This window comes from Cyanistes caeruleus, chromosome 27, assembly GCF_971803275.1.
Source record: "Cyanistes caeruleus chromosome 27, bCyaCae1.hap1.1, whole genome shotgun sequence".
Taxonomy (NCBI): domain Eukaryota; kingdom Metazoa; phylum Chordata; class Aves; order Passeriformes; family Paridae; genus Cyanistes; species Cyanistes caeruleus.
Window position 1 is genome coordinate 1,080,823 of NC_141727.1, and position 18,159 is coordinate 1,098,981.

Genomic DNA, 18,159 nt, shown 5'->3' on the forward strand with positions numbered 1-18,159 from the left:
AAGCAGCAGCAACACAGGGAGGAAAATATTTCCACCCTGAAGGTCAGAATCCAAGTGAAAAAGAGAAATATTCTTACACTGCAACCTGCTGTGAGGTCTGGGCCATAGCAGGGGACACTGGGGACCTGGAGCTGGCACCTACAAACAGGCAGGAAGGGGAAATTTGTGAATTAAATTCTCTTTAGTCTTAGGCCTGAGACTGAATTCTGAAGTGAAATAAGTCAATTAAATAGAGTTCAAAGTATTTATCCTGTCTTAGCCTAAATCAGTTTTAATAACAGGTTTGTGTGCCAAGGGTTTAATGGCTTCAGCAAAAATATCTCCAATGTACCAGATGAAATAACTCCGTGTAGGAGCCCTACAAACTCCAACCCACCTTCTAATAATAAACTGTTTCAGGCTTTCATTTTCTAAATTGTTCTGTGTCCTCTGGAGAGGTTCCCTTGAACCTGCCGCATAATGAGAGATTGCAATAAATCTTGTCAAACCAGACAAACACCACGAAATTTTAATTTTACTTTTAAATTGCAGCTGAGTGCTCCAGTAGATGTTATTTTTTGGTAACTGCCACATAACTAAGGCGGAGGAGCTTGCTTATTTTTAACAGGAGAGTGTTATTGTCTCCATGTGTTAAAATATTTAGTTGTCTATAAAAAAATTCAGCCTTTATAGATGCAGAGATGGGTTTGCTTCCCCTGCTGTAGCTCTGGCCAGTAAGAGAGAGAAAATACAGGAGATAAGGGAGGAAAATGCAATAATTGGAAAGGATGCTTTACCCCCATGGTAAGAGAGGCTTCTTTTTTCAATATGGAAAATTTTCTGTACCAATAATCAGCTTTTCAGCATGGAAGATCCCTCCATACCTGTCCCACTGTGGTGCTGCACAGCCTGAGCTGTGGCTGAAGCTTGGCAGGGGGCTGAGAAGCAAAATTCCTTTTATTGTTAAATCACACACCAAGAAAACCCCCCCAGATTGTTGGGACTTGTCAGAAATGGGATTTTTGGTGCTGTTCCCCCGTTTCTGCTGAGGGGAGTTTGCAGAGCACTGAGGAATCTGCACGCTCAGGGCTTCTCTCCACACACTGTCCTGAGCACATGGAGCTGAAAATGAGGGACCTCACCCTCCCTTGGAGCCCACAGGGATGCAGGAGGGCACTGACACATCTCATCCCAGCTCTAGGAATCCCATGCAATTCCCATAGGGATGGTTCCCCATGGAATAAGGGATGCCCCAGCCCAGCAAGCATCTCCATGTTATCGTTATCATTGTTATTGTTAAGGATTTGGAGATGAACCTGATCACTGAGGCGGTGTGACAGCGACTGCTGGGATGCTGCTGTTGTTGCCGTGGTGATTGTCCCTGCTCTGGGGACCCCAAAATCCCCATCAGCCCCCCCAGGCACCACTGCCACCGTGTGCAGCACAAAGGATTTGTTTTCCCTCCTCTTTGCCACAGGAGAAGCACATCTGTACCCCCAGTCCCGCTGTCCCTCCCTGCCCTGTCCTCCCTGGCTCTGCTCCAGCTGTTTCCTAGAAAGGCTGAAACAAAAGCTGCTCTGGCTGTCACAGGAGATCCCTGCAGGGCATCACCCTTGGCCCAAGTGACAGGATCATCCCCAAGGCCACCAGCAGCCACCTGACCCTCTGGGCTACCTGGAGAAAAACATTCTGAGTTTTAACTGGCGTGGCCTGACCTCCTGTGCCTGCAAAGTTAGGAAAGCTCGTTCAAATATTCCGCAATACCAAGTGGTTTTTGAAAAAAAGCAAACAAACACAACTTGGATTTGTGTTAACATTTAAGGGACCCTTAATTCAGTCACCTCAATCAACCTGGGCTCTCCTGCACTGTGCTGGGATGCTTGTGGCCATTCTAACACATCCCTGTGGGTAGGGGAAAGGATAAATGCTGGAATGGTTATGCTGGAGAGGAGACTGAGCTAGGCAGGACTGAACAGGGCCAGAGCCAGGCAGGGACAGGCAGGGACAGACAGGGACAGGCAGGGTCAGACAGGACAGGCAGGGACAGACAGGACAGGCAGGGACAGAGAGGGACAGACAGGGACAGACAGGACAGACAGGGACAGACAGAGGCAGACAGGACAGACAGGGACACCCCAGGCAGGACAGACAGGGACAGACAGGACAGACAGGGACAGACAGGGACAGACAGGGACAGGCAGGGACAGGCAGGGACAGACAGGGACAGGCAGGGACAGGCAGGGACACCCCAGGCAGGACAGACAGGGACAGACAGGACAGACAGGGACAGACAGGGACAGACAGGGACAGGCAGGGACACCCCAGGCAGGGACAGACAGGGACAGACAGGGACAGACAGGGACAGGCAGGGACACCCCAGGCAGTGCAGACAGGACAGACAGGGACAGACAGGACAGACAGGGACAGACAGGGACAGACAGGGACAGACAGGGACAGGCAGGGACACCCCAGGCAGTGCAGACAGGACAGACAGGGACAGACAGGACAGACAGGGACACCCCAGGCAGGACAGACAGGGACAGACAGGGACAGACAGGGACAGACAGGACAGACAGGGATAGGCAGGGACAGACAGGGACAGACAGGGACAGACAGGGACAGACAGGACAGACAGGGACACCCCAGGCAGTGCAGACAGGACAGACAGGGACAGACAGGACAGACAGGGATACCCCAGGCAGGACAGACAGGGACAGACAGGGACAGACAGGGACAGACAGGGATAGGCAGGGACAGACAGGACAGGCAGAGCCTGAGCCAGGCTGCAGCAGCTCCAGCCCAGCCTCTGCCCAGCCCAGCTCCCATCTCTGAGCTGAGTCAAGGCTGTGAGAGACAATTCAATGGAAAATACAAAATCCCATCTGCAGGGGCTGATCCCCGGCCCTCACACACCGAGGTGTGACAGCTGAAGGCCTCACAGACACAAGTGACTGGGACTTGATGATCAGCCTGTACTCCTGAGAATGAGCCTGCAAATCTGCTGTTCTTAGGGAATCAATATGCACCTGTGTGAAAAGAGACTTGTACCCACGAGAAAAGAATGTAAATATCTTCAAAAAAGAAAACCCTTAGCGAGCACGTACAGGAGCAGCTACTGAGCAATGAACTGGGCAGCAAAAAGTTACTGACCAATAAGAATTAAACATGATGCTTTTAGAAACCATATAAATAAAAGCTGTGAACAATAATGCACAAATAAAAGGTGTCTTGTCTGTCTCTACTAATGGAGCCAGCCCCATGCCAGGCTACAGGCACACCAGGCACAGCAGGGCCTGCCAGGATGATTCCCAGAGCTCCAGGGCACGCTGGCATCTCGGTGAGTGGATGTGAGGAACTGCTGACAGAACCATCTCCGGTGCTGGGCTCTGTGAAGTCACCATATGAGGAGGAAGTGAAACATTTGCATGAGCTAAAAATGTTTTCCTTTGCTGTGTGAGGCTGTGGAGCTGCAGCACGCCCCCTCTGCCACCCTCCTCACCACGGAAACGTCCTCTCCTGGCTGGATCCTTCCTATTTGTGCTCCCAATCCCCAGGCCTGAGTCATGGCAGAACAGAACAGCCTTTCTTTGCAAAAATATATTTCACCAACACATGCACTTACAGGATGTGCCCAACTCCACAAGCTCCCTGAGCATTTTTAATGATGCTGAAAGGAATCATTAAATCCAGAGTTAGGTTTAGGATGGCCTCATTCCTAATTCTCACCGTCAGGCAGGCCTTGACCTCCAGTTCCTGCTCTCTCAAGCTCAGCTGACAACACTCAGCAAACCCAGCAGGATGTGGCTGCTGTCAGCAAGTGAAATGAAAACAAACCCCATGATTCATCAGAGGTTGCTGTTCAGGAGGGAATTTTAAGATGTGACAGGGCCTGGGGTGACTGTGCTGCTCTCTGGGGTGGTGACAGCCCTTCCCCAGCCCAGGGTAGGAGCTGGCACAGCCTGGCCTCAGCCTCTCTCTGCACACTGAGTTTTGGCACTCCCTGGCTGCACAGCAGTGCTGCAGGGCTGTTTGCTGGAGGATGCTGCTGCTGGCCTGAGCTTCCAGAGGGATCTGCTCCTCCCTCCCAGCTCCGGGGGGAGGAACCTCTTCAAATGAATATTTAAACCCCTGGAAAGCCCAGGATTGATTCCCGGGTTAGGTCTGTACTGCTGTGATTGTTATTCCAGCAACAGATGGAGGGAGCATCCCTTCCTGCTCCAAAGCCTGTGACAGCAGCCACACAGTGCAACAGCAGCTCCTTTTCCAGCCTGATGCTGCTCCCCTGATCCTCTCCTCAGCACCTTGGGTGAGCCCAGTCCTGGATGTCCCTCAGCACTGTGGAATCCCCAGCCTCAGTTAAGAGTCACTCCTGATGGATCTGTCCTTTCCCGAACTGCTGCTCCTCCTCCAAGCTGGGCTGCTGCCTTTCCCCAGCCTGCTGAAGGACCTGAGGATTTTAGGATATTGCAGCCTGCCTCCAGATCTGTTCTACTTCCCAAGACAAAAGGTTTTCCACTAATTCGTGCTCTCCTCCCTCCCCTACCTCCTCCCTCTCATCCTCTTTCAGCCTCATCTGAAGACCACGTTACTCAAAAGCAAGGGACTAAGCGCAGCATGTGAAGTGCTTTGTGTTTAATGCTGCTGGATTTAATTGCCTGCATCCCAGGGATCAAAGAGGCTGCACTGGGAAATCCAGGAGGCAGCAAGCAAGCGTCAGTGTAATTTGATGGCTGACTTTCTGCTTGTTAACCCAATTCCTTTGAACTCAAGCAGGAGATGCAGTAACACATCACTCCTCGAAGGGATGCCAAAAGGGCTGAGTCCTGCCTGAGCTGGAGGGGGACGAGTTGATGATGTTGGAATTTCTCAGCCTACATGGGAGGAAATTTCAGGAGTGCTGATCCCATGTCAGTCTGTCCAAGAGGCTGCTGACATGGGGAACCTCACACCATCCCTGTATTCCAGGAACTCTCCTCTGCATCCCCTCCTCTTTCCTTGGAAATGAGCTTGTGAATCTGATAATCAGATTTATTGGTATTCTGTATCCTCACCTGCAAAAAGGCTGGAGAGGAGCATTTCACAAGGGCCTGAAGGGACAGGACAAGGGGGAACGGATTCCTGCTGCCTAGATGGGAGGGCTAGATGGATACTGGGAAGGAATTGTTCCCTGTGAGGGTGGGCAGGCCCTGGCACAGGGTGTCCAGAGCAGCTGGGGCTGCCCCTGGGATCCCTGGAAGTGTCCAAGGCCAGGCTGGACAGGGCTTGAAGAAATCTGGGATAGTGGAAGGTGTCCCTGCCCACAGCAGGGGGTGGAATTGAGTGATCCTTAAGGTCCCCTTCCCACTCAAACCATTTCAACATCCTGTGAGATCAACAACCACTGTCCAAAAGTGATTTGTGAATCATTGCAGAACTGGCCCCACTGCTCTCTGTACCTCAGAGCGAGCACTGCAGGCTCAGCCAGGCACTGGAATTGTGCAGAAACCTCCTCCCTGTCACACTGTCCTTGTGTGGTCTGAACTGTGTAACACACACCAACAGGAACCCACGGTGGAGGGAAAACTTTCCTGTATTCTGGGAAAAGAAATGGGATCAGAAATTGATCTTCAACTCCAAGATCATTTAATAATGGAACCCCAGACTGGTTTGAGTTGAAAGGCACTTTAAAGATCATCCATGCCATGAGCAGGGACACTTTCCACTAGACCATGCTGCTCCAAGCCCTGTCCAGCCTGGCCTTGGACACTTCCAGATGGGCATGACCTGCCTTGGAGCTGCAGGATGAGAGCCCCTGGATCACTGCACAGGATCAATGGCCAGGCTGGGATGCCAGTGGGAAGAGGAAATGCAGGAAGGCGTGGCTGGATAAAGCCATTTTCCTTTCAACCACTCTGCAGAAAAACTTTTTATTTCCCTATTTGAAATTCATGACTTGGCTAAAGCAGCAGAGCTGCTCTGCACAATCACCTGCCCAGGGCCAGGGGTGAGCAGAGCCCGTCCCTCACTGCAGCACCAGCGGTGCCTACAGCCAGCAGGGGCTGACACAGAAAACAACCGGGTTCATCAGCACCGAGGGTGCCTCAACCTGGAGAAAGGGCACTCACACATCAGGCATCTCATTTGCTTCTTTGCTCACCATCGTTTCATCATCTGCCACCTCTTCCTTGGCTTGTTACCTCTGTTTAAAAATTTATACAGGCCCTGCTTAAACATCCCTTGTGCTTCAGGGATTGCAGACGTGACTTGGGACTCGATGCATATTTAGGGATATTCCAGCTGGGCAAGTACCTTGAAAAAGCAGTCTGAGTCTGCTGGAAACAAAACAAGGAGGATGACAGGGCTTTAGGTGAAACAAGGGAACCCAGCCCATGAGGGCTCTGGCAGCAGGGCCTGGGTGAAGCAGGGCACACCTCAAAGGAGCCGGGGCGAGGCTGTCACCCCACAGAGCACCCCAGGCAGATCCTTCACTCACTGCCCTCACACTGAAACCCACCCAACTCACCCGTCCAGACACAAAGAACTCCAAGTTAAGTAAACCTGGAATCAGCAAAACCCATGGAGGCACCAGTTCAGGAAGGCTCAGACTAAAGACAAACTTTCCCAGGGAGAGCTCTCAGCAAGGGGTGGGAAGAGGCACAAAGGGACCAAAGCCATGCTGAGAAAAGACTTTTATCCAGACACAGCTGCACTGGCAGAGCTTTTTGGAGAGGGGGAGTGAGATGTGGGGTCCAACACCTGTCCTCAGAGATAAAGGGCACAAAGAGATGGGTGAGAGATGGATCTCAGGAGAGGTGGATGTTCCCTTCACAGCAGGGCCCCTCCACCCCACAGCTTCAAGCCTCCATCTCCCCTGACTTTTACACCTACTAAATCACTGGAGTCCCAGCCTGGAGGCCCAGTCCCTGTCAGATCTCTGCTCTGAGAAAAGGAGATAAGCTGTGAATGACAGGATCTTCAAAGCACAGAGAAAACTGCAGTAACCCGAGGCCTAATGGGCAGGAATTCAGTTTAACCCCTGGGAATTCACCCTGAGGCTGCTCCAAAAGTCAAGGGCAGCTACAAGGCTGGTGAAGGCTCCAGCTGGGAACAGGACTCTGAAGTGGATTCACAGCCTGGGACAGGAGGTGACCTTTGTGAAGTGCAGAGGAAAGTCAAGAACCTTCCCCTGGAAAAGTAATGGTTAAAAATAATAAGCTCTTGGTAAAAACCACAAAGCTGATGCACTTAACCTCTGTCACCCCAAACTTCCTCTGCTGATGGTTGATATTTGGGACTGAAGGCAGAAATATAATTCTGTCTTCTGAAAACAGAGGTACATTTCAGCCTGGTTCCCTCTGCTGTCCCCACTCCACCCCCAAATCTCACAGACAGGGAGAACATTAATAAATTAAACAAATGCAAAATGCAGTGCCAGGATACCTGAATAAACCCCTCTCTGGGGAAAGGCAGATCAAACCCAGCCTGTGGCTCTGCCTGGCTCCTGTTACACGTGAATTTCTCTGCACTGACCATGGAATGCAAATGCACCAACTCTTCCCTGGGAAGCTCCAGTGGGAGGGCAGCAGGGAGGAGGATTCAGTTGCTATGCCAAGGTTGGTTTTTAGAAGAAAAGGACCCAATCCTCAGGCAAGGTGGTTTCATCCATCCATCCCCTGCTGCTGGGAGTGAGGGATGCTCTGCTGGAGAGCAAAACAAATCTAACCCAAACTTGCCCCGTGCCTTCTCCAGACTTGCACCTGAATCCCTCCTCTCCTTACTGAAATCCACCTCTGATGCAGGGCTGAAGATGTTTTTCTCTGGGTTAATAAGCTTTGCAGTTGGAAGTTAATTGATTTCCAAGCTTCCAAGGCTCCTCGTGTGAGCAGCCCCCGCTGGCCAAGTGCCCATCCCGGGGTCACAGGGGTGTGTGGGGTCCTGCACATTCCCAAGTGTTCCCTGCACATTCTGCCTGTCCCACAGAGGCTCAGGGACCATCCCAGCAGTGACAACAAAGCAGAACAGGGGCTGGGACAGGAGGCCACTAAACCTCTCAGGGAATTCCTTCCTGCCTGCAGCCAGGTTTACATTGAGCTAAACGTGGTTGAATTCTTTAACCAGAGAAGTTGCCTGACCAGGGAACAATCTCCTGCAAACAGAGCATCCCTTGGAAGCTGAGCTGACAGGCAGACAGCTTTTATCTCTTTGACTTTTAGGAAGCCAAGCACACCAAACCCCAGAACTAGGTCAGTGGTGGCCATCCTGCCCTTTCCCACTCTATTTTTAGCTCCAGCTCCAACCACAACACAACATTGCTACAAGCTACAGGAGATGTGTGATCACAACTGACATGAGGCCTGCATGACCCCACATGAGGAATCCAGAATCCCAGGGACTTCATGGACACTGGGCCAGCAGCACTGACCCCTTTGTGTTCAGGCATTCATTTTGCTGTTTCTCTCCACATAAATATGAACATGCCTCTAATCCTGTGGGCAAGATCATGGAATGGTTTGGATGGGAAGGGACCTTAAAGCCCATCCTGTTCCAGCCCCTGCCATGGCAGGGACACCTCTCACTATCCCAGGGGGTTCCAAGCCCCATCTGACCTGGCCTTGGACACTTCCAGGGACCCAGGGGCAGTCACAGCTGCTCTGGGCACCTGTGCCAGGGCCTGACCATCCTTGCAGGGGGGAATTCCTCTCAAATATCCCATTCATCCCTGTCCTCTGGCAGTGGGAAGCCATTCCCCCTCGTCCTGTCAATCCAAAGTCCCTCTAGCTCAGCTGAGCATGGCCAGTGCTGCTCCCCTGGCGAGGGTTGGATCAGGAGCACCACGGTCATTCCAAGGAGGAGATCTGCCCATGGGAGGATGAGGCAGTTCAGGCCTGGCAGTGCCACCTAAAGGAGTTGGACCAGTTTGGGGTGTAACCTCAAAATCATCAATCACAACAGGAGCCCCAGATTTCACGAGTACAAAGCCCTTCCAATTTATTCAAAGTAAATGTGGCCACAGCCTAGACAGGAATAACAGCGATGAGCCAGCCTTGCTCACCTCAGTGTGTCACCAAGGTCTGTCACACCTGGTACCCACTGACACCACTCCTGCTCCTCTTGTGTGCCCCACGGCTCCCTAAGCTGGCACCAGATGAGCGTGTTTGGCTGCTGGGGCTGCTCAGGCTGGGAGTGCAGGATTGCTGCTTCTTCTGGAGAAAAGGAGGCTCAGGAGGGACCTTCTGGCTCTGCACAACTCCCTGACAGGGTCGGGCTCTGCTCCCAGGGAACAGGGACAGGGGAGAGGGAACGGCCTCGGGCTGGGCCAGGGGAGGCTCAGGGTGGATTTGGGGAACATTTGTTCATGGAAAGGGTTGCCCAGCCCTGGCACAGCTGCCCAGGGCAGGGGTGGAGTCCTCATCCCTGGAGGGGTTTAAAAACTGTAGGGATGTGGCACTTGGGGACACGGGTCAGTGGTGGCCTTGGCAGTGCTGGGGGAATGGCTGGACTCAATCTCAGAGGGCTTTTCCAACCCTGATGATTTTATGGCTCTGTGATGAGAGGCCTCAGGCTGAAGCCCCCAGCAGAGAGGAGTCACCAGCACCGATCCCTCCCCCTGCAGCTCCTCAGCTGCCTCAGGTCCCTCCCAGCAGTGGGAGATCACTGTCACTGAGAGATGACACATCCCAACACCTCCTGCTGCAGGGGGTGGGAGCTACACCAGGCACTGAGAGCTCCTTGAGTCACTCAGGTGTGAGGGCTGCACCAGCCTCAGTTCCTCTACAGCTCACTCTCTCCCAAGCTGTGTTTTCTGCCCTGTTCCAAGCTCATCCTCATCCTGTTCCTTTCTCTTGTCGTTCAGGACTCTTTCTCCTGGCCAGTTTGGAGGATACAGCACCGGTGGAGCTGTCAGCGAGGCACAAGAGGACAATTAACATTCAAGTCTTCATGTAATTCCTTATTATAAAACAAATTAATTCCAGCCTGAGCCAAACCCAGCCCTGACGAGCAGCTGGGCAAACACATCCCTCACACTGCAAATGTACAACCCAGGCAAATCCAGGCAGGGATGAAGGCTCTGGGAACTGGCACCCCTATCCCACCTGCCCCGAAGTGGGACCTGTTCAGCTGCTGGAGACACCTCCTGCTCTGGTTTGAAGGTGGATGGTGGAATGAAGGTCCTGAACACAGAGCTGTGGTGGCATTTCAGAGACCCTGGGGACACCCCTTGTCCCAGCTGTCACTGCAGAGGGGCAGGGGGCCCCTGCAGGTCCCTTGGCAGATTCCTGACACACCACAAGGGATCTAAAGATCACCTCCCCTGGTTCAGCCCACTGAAACCCTCACTTCACACGTCATGCCTGCTGTGGGGATGCACCTTATGTTCCCTGGCTCTGGAAGAGAGGATTCTGTCCTGCCTCACTCTCCAGCTGATGCTGAGCAAGGCAAAACACAACATGTGCTGGTCTTTGAGGTGACAAATTCATGACTAAGTGTTTTAATCACCCATTTTTCCTCTCTTCAAAAGTTCCTGGGAAGGAAATGTCACCACCTGGATTTGGATGTGAACCAAAGTGTGTGTGTGTAGCTGAAAAGTTTGCAGAAGCCCAGGGTCACAAGGTTCAGGCACGGAAAGAGCTTTGCTTTCCTCTCTTCCACGTCAAAAAAAGGCAAAGGATCCGTTCAGCAGATGCTGCTGGATCCTGCACATGGCTGAAGGCTCCACAGAAGCATTTTTTATGCTTCCATGAAGAGCATCCCACAAGATGTTCTTGAGTGGAGGAAGGACTACACTGTGCCTTCCCAAGAAAGAAATAAACCCAAAAAATCACACCTAACACTCCTGCCCTGTCCCTCAGCCCCCTCTCCTTTTCCATGCTGGGATAATTCTTGGAGGAAGCAGCAAGGCAGTGACTGCCCAAGGGCTGGGGATGCTGAAATGCCCTCGATGGCTGAAGATTTCAGGGCTTGTCTCTTTAATCAAAATGAGCCATTCTCACAAAACAAGTCTCCCAGAGAATGATCTTTACTACCTCTCTCCCTCACTGTCAAATCTCAAGATACAGCAGCCACATAAAGCCCCGTTTCCCTGGGAAACCAAGCTAAAAATAGCAGGGGGAGACTGGGCTGGGGGTTTGGAGATTGCAGTTGGAGATGGCACCGGGGTCCAATTCCCCCCTGCTGACCCTGGGTGCTGAGGAGCCCATGGAAATCCCTTCTGTTGCTGTGTGATGTGAAGGAGAATGATCCCTGGGCAGGGAGAGCTCAGCCCCTCCAGCTTCCCTGGGGATGCAGCAGGACTGGGAACCATCCCTGGGCCAGGCTCAGCTTCCAGCAGCTCTGTGGGGCTGGGGCTGGCTGGAACCCCCAGGCAGGAGATGGACACAAGCAGAGGTGGCCACCAGCAGCCTGGGGGGGACCTGTCCCCATGGTGTGGGGGAGGTGACTCTGGTAATGCATCTGAACAGCTTGGGCCATGATGTGCTCCAGCCAAACCGTATTTAGAGTTTATTATCAGACCCTCTGGAATTTCTCAAGGTTGCTGAGACAGAAGCTGTTCTAAAAATAAGAAAGAAGAGGCTGAAAAACAAGAAAACCACAAAACAAGGACCATGAGAGCCAGATAGCAGAGGGTGGTGGAACACCTGGACTGTGAGCAGTGCTGTGCCCCAAGGGGGGCGTGCAGAGCGCGTGGACGGGACAGGGGCACCGATGAGAAGACACCTGATTGTGTGAACAGCAGTTTCAGAATGGATAAATGAGTGTGTAACGTAAACAATAAATGCCTTCTGTGAAATCACACTGGTTTGTTGGTCAGGGGTACTGAGCTCCTGCATGTGACAGCTCAGATCCTGCTGGAACCACAGCTCAGCTTCTGCAAATCTGCTCCCATCAGCATCTCCGTGAGGACAGGAGCAAAGGAATGACTTCTGTGCCAGGGGATCGGGGCTGGGGGGGACTGAGGGGGCCTAAGGAAAGGTTGACCACAGAAGCTGTGGCTGCCCCTGGATCCCTGGAAGTGTCCCAGGCCAAGGTGGACAGGGTTTGGAGCAGCCTGGGACAGTGGAAAGTGACCCTGCCCACGGGACAGGAACTGGATGGGTTCTAAGGTCCCCTCCCACCCAAAGTATTCCCTGATCCATGATCAGCACACATGGGGTTATTTTATTGGGGTTATTGGCTGCTCTCTACCTGTTCCTCAAGGAAACACCGCTGTGAGAGGGCTCCACCCTGCAAACACAAACAGTTCTGGGTGAAGGAAGGGTCCCCAAGGCCTGGCTGCAGACTGGGATTCCTGGAAGGGAGCCTGGCCATGAACATTCCCAGGAGGGTGGCACAGGAATGGAGCCATTCCCATAAATCTTCCAGAACTGCCCTTCAGGCTGCCAGGAGATGCAAGGCTGGGGTGATGCAAAATGAAATCCACCTTTCCTTCTCCACTATCAGCTCATCTGAGTTCACACAAGGAAAAGCACGAAGGGAAAAAAATAATCATCTTTTGTGCATTTAATTCAGAATCTAATTATTCAGTATAAATTAGTCAGCTGGCTTCACCTCAGCTTTACCATGTAACAGCCCATGAATCACAGCTCTGTTACAGGATGTATGGCTCCATTTGGATGTAAAAATGCTTTATGCAAGGCACCCTGTGGCCTGGGAATATTAATTTATACCACAGGCTCTGGTGGATGAACTGAAATTAAAGCAGATGAGGAGATAAGACACAAGCCCTGATGAATGTCTGAAACTGAGGAACAGGCTCTGGGTGCTTTGTAAGGAAGAATCAGCCACTGGAGCTCATGGACAGCTGGGATGTGTGGAGATGGCAGCATGAAAATCCACCGATTGTGACAAAGATTCTGTTGTGGTTTCCTTCCCCTGATTGCTCTGTGTCCTTCCAAATATTCTGTTTACTGTTCCCAGATGAACTCCCATGGACACAGACCTGGACAGACAGTATTCCTCTCTGTAATCCCAATTTCCTCCCAGTGAGCCACATTTTGTGGCAAGAACTTCTCTGGCAGCTCTTCCAGTCAATCCCAGTTTATTTCTGTGGTTTGTGAGGGCTGAGGGGTGAGGACTGTCATGCCTGAGGACAGCACACACATCCCAATTTCCCTAGGGAGGCAGCAACACCAAAGGCTCCAAAGCTCAGCCATCACCTGGGGGTTACCCCAGCTGGAGGGGACACCAGGGATGAGTTCCTCCTCCCAAAGCAGCACTGAGCTGTTCCCATGTTTGTGCTCCTGACCAGCTCCTCACCACTCTGAGGAGAACTCAACATTACTTACAGCCTCATCTGGAGCTCGTGCCCTGGAGCCAGAGACTGAATTAATTTCCACAGATCCGGAGTGGTTTTACAGTGCAGCTGATTCCCTCCTGTCCTGCCTCTTCCATGATTGCTGTCACCTTTGTGGGGACAACACAGGACAGAGTCCTACCCTGGGGAAGGAGCACAGGGCAGTAACCCAGAGCTGGCTGGGAGAGGGTGGCAAATGTTCCCTCAGCACCTGCAATTCCATGGCCAGCCTGTGAAAACAACTCCCAGTGCAAGAGTGTTTGCTAAGAAAACAGGAATTATCTGAATTATCTGGAGAATTATCTGAACAGCCATCCAGGGCAGGGCTGGAGTCCCCATCCATGGAGGGGTTCCAAAGCCCTGTGGATGTGGCACTTGGGGACATGGGGCAGTGCTGGGGGAACAGCTGGATTCGCATCTTGGAGAGCTTTTCCAACCTGAACCTGTGATCCTATGAACTTCAAGAGCCTGAGTTTGTTATTTACACCTAAACCCAGGGCTTTGCTCTAATAACACAGTTCTTGGGTGCCAGGAAATGCAGAAGACACAAGGTAGAGTTTATTTTATGCATTTCTATCCATGTGCTTAGGAATTCTGTTTGGGTTTGAGGTCAGGGAATTTAGGCTAGCATGGAAACACAGCCTGCTCCATGTGACTGGGAATGAACCCAGAAGGATTCTGGAGTCACCAGAAAAGAACATTTCAGGTGTGATCCCTTATCCATGGGTTCAGTGGATCCTGATATTCATGGAATTACAGAACCATGGAATGGGTTGGGAGGGACCTAAAAGCCCATCCAGTGCCACCCCTGCCATGGCAGGGACACCTCCCACTGTCCCAGGCTGCTCCAAGCCCCATCCAGCCTGGCCTTGGGCACTGCCAGGCACGGGGCATGATATTCTTTGCAAAGGTAGGATTAATTCACCATTCCATGGACACAATCCTAAATTCACATATTACAGTAAACACAGCCCCTCCTTCCCAACCATAGCAGTGCAGGGCACTGGGGAGTGAGCAGGAGCATCCAAACCTTCCTCTAAATGAATTGGTAAACAGGAAAACCAGGAAGACTTGAGAGGTGCAATTAAAACGTTAGGAGTCCAGATGAGACCACAAATGTGCTTCAAGGGCTGGAGCCCCTCTGCTCTGGAGCCAGGCTGGGAGAGCTGGGAATGTTCACCTGGAGAGGAGAAGCTCCAGGGAGAGCTCAGAGCCCCTTGCAGAGCCTAAAGGGGCTCCAGGAGAGCTGCAGAGGGACTGGGGACAAGGGATGGAGGGCCAGGAGCCAGGGAATGGCTCCCAGTGGCAGAGGGCAGGGCTGGATGGGATATTGGGCAGGAATTGTTCCTGGCAGGGTGGGCAGGCCCTGGCACAGGGTGCCCAGAGCAGCTGGGGCTGCCCCTGGATCCCTGGCAGTGCCCAAGGCCAGGCTGGACATTGGGGCTGGAGCAGCCTGGGACAGTGGGAGGTGTCCCTGCCATGGCAGGGGTGGAAATGGATGGACTTTAAATTCCCTTCCCCCCCTAACCATTCCATGATTCTATGAATATGCAAAATGTTGATGACTTCCCATCCTGCACTGCAAACTCATTTACAACAACCCTACAAAAATGTACCAGAGTAGGTGTAAAACATTTGTTAAATAAATAATCACCTCTGCTAGAGTACTTTCACCAGAAAAAAAAAATATACACTCAACACCAGTCTTTGACAACACAGCTCAGACTCTCCAGGAGAGAGCAAAAACCCTAATTTGCCTGAAAAACAAACAGAAAAATTATCAAAAGATGAAGGCATCCCATGATTTAATGACATCACTTCAAACAATAGCACTGCCTGCAGTCAGAGCACGAAGCAGGGAGACCAAAAATGGGAATAATACATCACAAGGGGGGGAGAAAAAGGAAGTCTAAATGATGCAATAAAAAATAAACCATGTCTTTGAGAGACTCCAGTTAAAGAAGCGAGGGGCCACGTTGTGCATTCATTATCATTCCAGCAGCAATTCCCCAGAGACTCGAGCCAGCAGCACTGCAGCACACACCAAAGCAGGAGGAAAGAGCATTTTAAGTAGGTCACCAGTAAATATGATCGTGATGGAGCTTTTTTTGTTGTTGTTTTTTGTTTGCTGTCAGTCACTGGGGCCCTTACCCAAGGGAAATGCTGGAGAAGGAAAACCTTTGGAACAGCAGAGAGGTGGGCAGAATTCCAGAGGAAAATGTGTGGTGGCTTCCTGAAAGCAGCTGTGTATTCCTGGGATCAGCAGCACATGGAGCAGCTCCAGGGCTCCCAGTATGGAACTGGGAATTCAGAGGGAGGATGGGAACAATGGGGAAATGCAGGTTGGGGTTTTAAGGCTCAGGGATTTAATGGAATCAGAGCATTATCCTCTGTCCTTTCCCCACCTTGCAGGATTTTTGTGGTGAGGAAATCAACCTGAAAGCACCCAGTGATTCCCTGTCCTGTCCTACAGTGGGAAGGGAAGGGAAGGGAAGGGAAGGGAAGGGAAGGGAAGGGAAGGGAAGGGAAGGGAAGGGAAGGGAAGGGAAGGGAAGGGAAGGGAAGGGAAGGGAAGGGAAGGGAAGGGAAGGGAAGGGAAGGGAAGGGAAGGGAAGGGAAGGGAAGGGAAGGGAAGGGAAGGGAAGGGAAGGGAAGGGAAGGGAAGGGAAGGGAAGGGAAGGGAAGGGAAGGGAAGGGAAGGGAAGGGAAGGGAAGGGAAGGGAAGGGAAGGGAAGGGAAACAACTCTGGCTGCTCTGAGTGAGATTTATCCCAGAATCCCAGGATGGCAAGGGACTCTAAACCCAAACCCTGCCATGGCAGGGACACTTTCCACTATCCCAGGTGACTCCAAGCCCTGTCCAGCCTGGCCTTGGGCACTGCCAGGGATCCAGGGGCAGCTCCAGCTGCTCTGGGCACCTGTGCCAGGGCCTGCCCACTCCCACTCAGAAAAAAGCTTCTTTATTTGGGGAAAAAATTTGGGCAAAAAAATTTGGTTTGGGTATGGACCAGCACTCCCCTCTGGGTTTTTTCCCCTCACTTAATTCAGCACTAAAACTTCCTATTTGGATAATAAATTATTACAGACAGCTCCCCAGCTCTGGGAAGGAGCAAAGGCTCTCAGCCTGACTCCAGGAACAAAGCAGATTTACAAGAAATTTGCCTCGGCTCATCCTCAATGCCTCTGTTTTCAAAAGGGGGAAAAAAGCAATGTTTAAGCAATAGCAAATCAGAAGTGATTTAAGGATCTGAAGGGCTGAAATGAAGCCAACACATTAAAACTCACCACAAAATTACCATAACTGCACTTATGCAAATGTTCCTTATATTACATCAAAAACCCAACACAGCTTAATTTAGGAATTTGGCAGAGCAAAGGGGAAAGAGGAGAACCATGGACCAAACACACTCAGAAATCTGGGTAAGAAATGACAACCTGGTGTAGGAGGATTTCTACAGAGAGCAACACGCCAGGCTCAGTAGATTAAGTTGATCTACTTCAGTTTTACACCAGGAACATGATTTTTCCCAGCCTGTTTTACAGCACGAGCTTTAAACCTTCAGCTCACAGATTCAGTTCTGTATCTGCTGCAAAAAACAAAATAAAAGCTCTAAAATCTGTCAAGCAACAAACGGTTTTGCCTTGTTTTCCCAATACAGACACATTTAAATTCTAATTTATTTGACCTCAGCTTCACAAGGAATTGTTGGGAGCCAATGTTTTTGCCAAATATTTAGTATCTGATTATAAAGGTCCTCAGACATTTCCAAAAATGCCAAGCCCCAAGATCGGGGTCTATTCAGATTTTATCAGTGAGATCCTCCACACCATCCAGAAAAAACCAAACTCAAACCTCCTCTCTAAACATAACATTTGAATTATGTGAAAAGTCACTAATTAGAATCACTAAATAGGCCGAAGTCATTAAATAGAGTAATTTGGATCCCAATGACCTCTGATGGAGCAGTCACCACCAAATGCTTTTTTGAGAACAACTCAAATCTGAGCTCAGGAGATGCAACAAAGCTGGGCCAGAGGAGAATGGAGGAAGGGAAGATGAAAAGAGGAGTTTTGGTTCTGATGAAGATTCCACAGAGCAGAAGAGCAGGAAAGCTTTGTTAATGTGAATTTCCATGGTACTTTGTTTTATGCAAGAATGTAAAAAGTGGCTGGATCAAATATCCAGTATATTAATCCATATCAACATTAAGTATTCCCTTGAATATTAAATAGGAAAATGCAGTTTTGTTTCAAGCATGACCAACCTAATGATCCTCTTTATTTTATTAAATCTCCATGTCCCTAAAAATATTAAGGAAGGTCTTGAAGACCATTGCTGTCCTCATTCCTACAGAAACCTCTTTGGGACTGATACTGAGAGCTCTCTCCAAACTGGAGGAGTGCAGTTAAAGGCAAAGCTTTTCCTAAGCCTGGCTCAGGCTCTGGCCCACACCAAGACCTTTACTGGGAATAATGAGAGCCAAGGTGGGAAACCAGGGTGGGAAACCCAGCCTGGAGTGTCCCACTGGCAACAAAGGGGCTGCACGACTCCTGTAACACTTTAGCATCACCCATGAGCCGTTTTTTGTGCCTGAGCCTTTGTGAGCAGCTCCTGGTGCTGCCAGCCCAGCCCAGCCCCTTCCCACACCCCAGAGAGGACACAGGAACAGGTCTGGGCTGGGATCCCACAGCAGTGGGAACAGAAGTGCTGAGCACTGAACACAGAAGAAGCTGCACAGGTTGGGAGCTTTGTGTTGACACCAAAATCCATCTGTGTCCCTTTTGGGTCCAAAGCTGGCTGTTTGCAGGGCTGCACACCCAGACTGCAGCCAGGGGGGATCATTCCTCTCCAGGAGCTGCTTCCCAGCTCAGCATCCCTCTGCTTCAGCACCAGGGGCACATGGCACGACT

General features: G+C 51.1%; 1 protein-coding gene across 3 annotated transcripts in view; it reads right to left on the reverse strand.

Moving 5' to 3' along the window:
• The window catches only part of MYO1D (myosin ID), a 154,394-nt gene that overhangs the window by 30,367 nt on the left and 105,868 nt on the right, over positions 1-18,159 (reverse strand). The window contains exon 22 of one of the 3 annotated variants that reach the window (XM_086864748.1): positions 8,921-9,855. The exons of the other annotated variants lie outside the window; for them this stretch is intronic. Coding sequence (XP_086720874.1) covers positions 9,783-9,855 — 73 coding nt within the window. The 3' untranslated portion in view covers positions 8,921-9,782. Of the gene's footprint in view, positions 1-8,920; positions 9,856-18,159 lie in introns of those variants that run through there. 3 annotated transcript variants of the gene reach the window in all.